The 6000-nt window shown below is 42.0% G+C and overlaps 2 protein-coding genes and 1 non-coding gene across 3 annotated transcripts in view; 1 reads left to right on the top strand and 2 right to left on the bottom strand.

Annotated features, from left to right (window-relative positions):
• Positions 1-888: 888 nt before the first annotated feature.
• LOC128732806 (adenosylhomocysteinase) lies at positions 889-2744 on the top strand. Its single transcript, XM_053826203.1, has 3 exons — positions 889-1117; positions 1220-1410; positions 1596-2744. Exons 1-3 carry the CDS (start codon positions 1093-1095, stop codon positions 2676-2678), a joined length of 1299 nt encoding a protein of 432 aa, XP_053682178.1. The 5' UTR covers positions 889-1092; the 3' UTR covers positions 2679-2744.
• The window catches only part of LOC128732803 (uncharacterized), a 26875-nt gene continuing 23558 nt past the window's right edge, over positions 2684-6000 (bottom strand). Inside the window, exon 7 of the mRNA XM_053826198.1 lies at positions 2684-2941. Coding sequence (XP_053682173.1) covers positions 2769-2941 — 173 coding nt within the window. The 3' untranslated portion in view covers positions 2684-2768. The remainder of the gene's footprint in view (positions 2942-6000) is intronic.
• Trnap-agg (transfer RNA proline (anticodon AGG)) lies at positions 3009-3080 on the bottom strand. The gene has a single exon. It is a non-coding gene; the product is annotated as a tRNA-Pro (tRNA).

The raw sequence follows: 6000 nt of genomic DNA, 5'->3' as shown, positions 1-6000 counted from the left end.
ATTAATTCATTTTTCAATTGCACATCGAAATAGTTAGTCACCCATGTTCTCAAATTTTTTACGCATAATAAAGAAGGCTACAAGTGCAAATGACTTTAAAATATATTCCTTACATTTCATTGTAAATGTTCAAATATTTCTCTGGAATAATATAGTTGCATTCATTAATTACAATTAATTTAGTTTTAATTTTCATGCAAGTTCCACCATATTTCAGAACTATTTCTTCTTCTTTCTACACACACTAATGCAACCCTCGATGGTCACATACCTGGTATATATCAATTTACTTTGTGCGAGCATGGCAATGCATTGCATACGTGTTTGCGTACATCCATATTCTAATATACACACACTAGTATGTGAAAGTTCAACTTTAACTCGGCCACCCCGCTGTCACAAATGTCATTCCCATACATTTTTCGTGTAGCCAACATCTCATCTAGCCCACAACAAACTTTGCCTCGGACAAAATGTATTTGTGAGTAGCCCGCTCTAACTTCAGCCTCGGATGAATCAGTATTGGTAAGCTCCCGAACAAAGTTACTTTTTTGCTTTTTTTCTTTTTGTGTCGGACGTGTAGGAAGCGTAAAAAGATGTTAGCTACTTCTTTACCCTTCAGTTTCATACGCCTGAACTCGGCAGATAGCATTGCTGTTACTGTCGCTCGACTTTTAGCAGAGTTGCCAGTCTTCTTGATGGGATGTTTTTGCTTTCACTAAACGGGCTAAGAGCTTAGTGCAATTAGCGAAAGTTGACTGTACCTTTTGTACTAAAAGTTCATTTGCAACTATTTTAGCACTCACGCTATGCTGTCGAATTCATGTTTTATTTTGATTGTTTTATGCTTTCTGCTGTCAGTGCCAGTCACACTCACAGCTGTCATTTCGTTTGAAGCGCGTGCACGCGTTTTGCATTTGCGTGCCAAAAAAGAAACCAAACGCCGCCGAATTTACTACCGAGAGATAACCGGCTCCTGGTTTGAACCACCGTTCTACCGTGGTCTGTTCTTATCATCCAGTTCTTGACCAGCATTCGTTTCGTTCAGACTTGTTTCGGCACCTTTTCCCGTGTGATCATCAAACAGCAGACATGTCGAAGCTTCCGTGCAAAATTGGTAAGTTATTTTTAGAATCGAAGTTTCGGTGCTTGGCCCCGGAAGGAGTTCTCTACTTCGGTTTTCGAATGTCCAATAATGACTTCGATGTTCCCTTTCTAGCCGACATCAGTCTGGCCGAGTTCGGTCGTAAGGAGATCATACTGGCCGAAAACGAAATGCCCGGTCTGATGGCCTGCCGGCAGAAGTACGGCCCGCAGAAGATACTGAAGGGGGCCCGCATTGCCGGATGTCTACACATGACCATCCAGACGGCGGTTCTGATCGAAACGCTGGTCGAACTTGGAGCGGAGGTAATTGCGCAATTTTAAGTAATTTTAAGCCACGCGAAAAAGGGGAAACAATGTTGTTTCCTGCCAGAGGCAGATAAGAGTTTACTGATAACCTTGACCTGTTCAGGTCGCGTGGCGGCAGGGGGTTTGTCGTGTTTTGCTGTTGTATGATAATGTGATATTTTGTTGTTTTTCTTTTTTGTCAGGTTCAATGGAGCAGCTGTAACATCTTTAGCACCCAGGACCATGCGGCGGCAGCCATCGCGAAGACTGGAGTTCCGGTGTACGCGTGGAAGGGTGAAACAGATGAGGAGTATCTCTGGTGTATTCGGCAGACTTTGGTGTTTGCGGACGGGCAACCGTTGAACATGATTTTGGATGACGGCGGCGATTTGACGAATCTGGTGCACAGCGAATATCCGCAGTATTTGGAGGGAATTCGCGGTATCAGTGAGGAGACCACCACCGGCGTGCACAATCTGTACAAGATGCTGAAGGACGGAAAGTTGGGAACGGCGGCAATCAACGTGAATGATTCCGTCACCAAGAGTAAGTTTGATAACTTGTACGGTTGTCGCGAGTCGCTGCTGGATGGAATCAAACGAGCTACCGATGTAATGATTGCCGGAAAGGTGTGCGTCGTTGCCGGGTACGGCGATGTTGGCAAGGGTTGTGCACAAGCTTTGAGAGGGTCCGGTGGACGGGTGTTGATCACGGAAATCGATCCTATCAATGCGCTGCAGGCGGCGATGGAAGGTTTTGAGGTGACCACCATGGAAGAGGCCAGCAAGGAGGCGCAAATTTTCGTGACCACCACTGGCTGCACTGACATTATTCTGGGAGAGCACTTCCTGAATATGAAAGATGATTCGATTGTGTGTAATATCGGTCATTTCGATTGCGAGGTTGATGTGGCCTGGCTGGACAAGAACGCCAAGGAGAAGGTCAACATCAAGCCTCAGGTTGATCGTTATCTGCTCGCTTCGGGAAACCACGTGATTCTGCTGGCCGAAGGACGGCTGGTTAATTTGGGTTGTGCTACGGGCCACTCTAGCTTTGTGATGTCGAACTCGTTCACCAATCAAACGTTGGCCCAGATCGAACTGTGGACCAAGCCGGATCAGTACAAAATTGGAGTCTACGTACTGCCGAAAACGTTGGACGAAGAAGTTGCTGCGCTGCATTTGGATAAACTAGGAGTTAAGCTGACCAAACTGACCCCGAAACAGTCGGAGTATCTGAATGTTCCCGTCGAAGGACCATACAAGCCGGATCATTACCGTTACTAGTTTTTGTTTTTGAGGGTTTTCCTCGGAATGAGACCAATAAATAAAGTTTGGTATTTTATTACACTGTAAAAGATACTTTTCCGTGGAATACTATTTGATGACGGCCGTCGGTTGTTGCCTTGTGCTGGTGGCGGTTGTTTCCGGGCGAAATCGCCTGGGTGTTAGAATGAACATCTCCAGTCCCCAGCTTAGGGCGGTCACGAAGGTCGTGATGTTCAGACAGTGAAGGGTGACCGTGTAGTTTGTTTGATCTCGAATGAATCCTGCGTGATGGAGAAAAACGGGAATGATACGTTAGCAGCAGGAAAAAGAAAAAAAAAACTTTCGTGTGGGCTCGTCCGGGATTTGAACCCGGGACCTCTCGCACCCTAAGCGAAAATCATACCCCTAGACCAACGAGCCCGTTGAATAGGGGAGAGCAATGTAAGCAGCACTGTCGGTGGACAAAGGGGATGGGATGCGAACAAATCTGCTTTAATTGTTTTCTTTTGCGAATAATGACCAAAAGTGAATGTTGCGAAATTCCAAAAGTTTATCAGTAAGTAAAATATGAACGTCATAACGAATCTATAATTGTTTATTTACCAACATGATTGCAAAAAATCAGAAGGATCGTGTTATAGACACGACCGTACGATTGACGTGGGGACACAATTGTGCGGCCTTTTACCTTGAATAAGATAACCTTTTAACGATTTAGACCTGTGTACAGCTAATATTGCGTAAAAAGCCAAAAAAAAAACAAAAAACAAATTGTATAAAAGCAATGCTGTATTCTTTCTAATACCAATATTAAAACTATTCTAACATATTGGAGAAAATAGTGGGTGAATGTGGCCTACACTCTTAACCCTCTAACGGACTATTGTGACGTAGGACTACGTCTCAGAGAGGTAGTCGGTATAGGGGAAAATTCCAAAAAATCAAAAAATGTGAGCGTCATGCAAAAATGAAAGGTTTTAAACGCTTCGCCAATTATGACTGAATTTTGATGGTTTGAATCGATTCATAATAGATGTATCAATTATGTGATTTTAACTACAATTTTCATTTTCAATAACTAAAAAATAGTGAAAATTAAGTTTCAAGGTCAAATTTCCCCATGTATTTGCTTCGTGATTACCCTGATTTTCAGGCAGGGACGACAGTTAAACACACCATCTATTTAGTGTGATTACGTTTTACAAAAAAAGTAACAAAACCTCCCCGTCCCTAAGGACTAAGATTCTTTACGACGTTTAAAAACCTATACTAATTTGATATCTGGGCTTGGGAAGTCCGCCAGAGTGCAAAACAACCCCTTTTCTTCAACCGATCGTTTGAACATTGAATCTAGTTCAATTTGACGACGTGAAAGTAAAACCTCATAGAAAAGTGAGCGGTTATTCTTTCCTTTTGCCAGGTTGATTCCATATACTACAAGACTTTGTTCGGAACTATTGTCTTGTACGGCAACAGGGTTGAAGGGTATTTGTGGATGTGACCGTGACGTGAAGCAATCTCGAAGCGAGGAAAATCAGCGACTGTCTTATCCGAGAATAGGGTAAAGAACCGGTTTTAAGCAGTCTAAGCGGGTCACTGATTGTTTTACCTTATTACAAGCGATGGGTTGACTAAGTGGGGGATATCAGCAAACCAATCTTCTTGCTACCTTTAGTTCTTCAAGCTGTTACCATTGGAAGACACTATTATTGAGCTAAACTTTTGATTTTTTGCTTTAAAAGTTAGAGTGGCGGAACTAATTTTGATCAGACCGAACATATTTTCACTCTCAAGGTGCCCCCTATTCAGTAAAGTTCACGTTCCTATCCGCGACCTACTAATCGGCATCTGCATTAAAAGATTTGATATTTTTAGTCGGTAGATGCGTAAAATGCCATCTGTCTAAATTGTTTATCGGGGCATATGCTCACCGCACCGTTCGACAAACGGTACTCGTCGTCTCTTTTATTCTCTAGTGTGTTCTTATGGGAAACTGCGAGATTGACGTCTCACTCGCTGTTCATGGTGGGAGAACAAAAGAGGCAAACATAGCACTACACACGGTCCGACTCAGAACAGTGTTGTCAAAGCAAATAACATTGAAACACATCGTTGCTTCATTAAATCACTGAGAAAACCTTCGAAAATTATTGAAAAAGCTGTCTTTTGTGTTGTTTTTAATAAAGAAAAATTAATTATGAACATACATTTCTCTTGAAAGTATTGAACCACGTTTTCACCATTGGAGGTTTCAGTTAATTTCACACCTATAATTCTTATTTCCAGAACCGAAACAGTGTCTTGGCAACACGATAGTTCATGAGTTACGCTGCAGCTGCTGCTACTGCTGAACAGGTTCCGTCAATTCAGAATTTATTTTCAGTTATGTTATAAAATAATAAAACTTTCGGCTAGTGACAAAGCCTTAGATAATAGAAAAAAAAAGATAGTGAATAATATGGTATGTGACAATTGAGTACTGGACTTTTAGAGTGGTTGTAATCAGTGCTGAAAAATGCGATGGATTGGTTGGTAGCTAGGTGGCGATTGCATTCAGCAGCTGAAAAATGTACGTTTTTGGACAACAATTTTTGATTCATCATATTTCTTGTCGGAAACCCAGTAAATTGTGTTTGTGTGAATTAAATCTATGGTTAAGTGATTTGTAAAGATGTTCCTATCAAATGCTTTTGAAAATATGAATAAAAACGTGCATTTTTGGCTCCTTTATCTTCAACTGATTAAAATAGGTGACACTGCTTAAATCATTCCTTACCCTAGTTTTTTAGCGTTTCATTTTTTTTGCACTGCGTCAGTTAATTGCTTGCAATTCTTTACATAGTTTCAATTGTATTTCCGTCAACTATGCAAATAGCTGTAGAGGGTGACGGGACACGACGCATACAGACGTCAGGCATAATGGATATGAGGCATATTTGATGCAAGGGATACTGGACGCGAGGTCGAATGGGCGAGAGGCCGAATAGACACGAGGCCGAATACACATTAGACCACCTAGATAACGACGGGGAACAGAAGTGGCTAGTCAGCTTATTTAGCAGCCAGATGCTGCAAATGCTTTTTAGATGATTTTGGGCGAGGCAGATCACTTTCAGGGTTCTACTGACACTAGTTAGTTTTCCCTAGTCCTCGCATTGACAGCAATTCAGCTTTCTGTTTTTTCTCAAAACAAAGACACAGTTATGTTCTATTGGCACAGGACGCGCCACTTGGCTTTGCATTTCATTTCGAAGTTTTAAACAGCGTGATAGATCAAATTCACATCTTAGCTAAACGCGAATTTCATTTTTTGGTGATCTCGACCCTCGAGTGGATAGTT

Source organism: Sabethes cyaneus, chromosome 1 (genome assembly GCF_943734655.1).
Source record: "Sabethes cyaneus chromosome 1, idSabCyanKW18_F2, whole genome shotgun sequence".
NCBI classification, from domain to species: domain Eukaryota; kingdom Metazoa; phylum Arthropoda; class Insecta; order Diptera; family Culicidae; genus Sabethes; species Sabethes cyaneus.
The sequence above is the reverse complement of the archived record's forward strand: the minus strand, read 5'-3'. Positions and strand labels throughout refer to the sequence as shown.

Coding starts and splice junctions, on each gene's coding strand:
- LOC128732806 (XM_053826203.1), top strand. CDS start 1,093: ATGTCGAAGCTTCCGTGCAAAATTG. Junction 1,118..1,219: donor GAAGCTTCCGTGCAAAATTG/GTAAGTTATTTT, acceptor TTCCCTTTCTAG/CCGACATCAGTCTGGCCGAG. Junction 1,411..1,595: donor TGGTCGAACTTGGAGCGGAG/GTAATTGCGCAA, acceptor CTTTTTTGTCAG/GTTCAATGGAGCAGCTGTAA.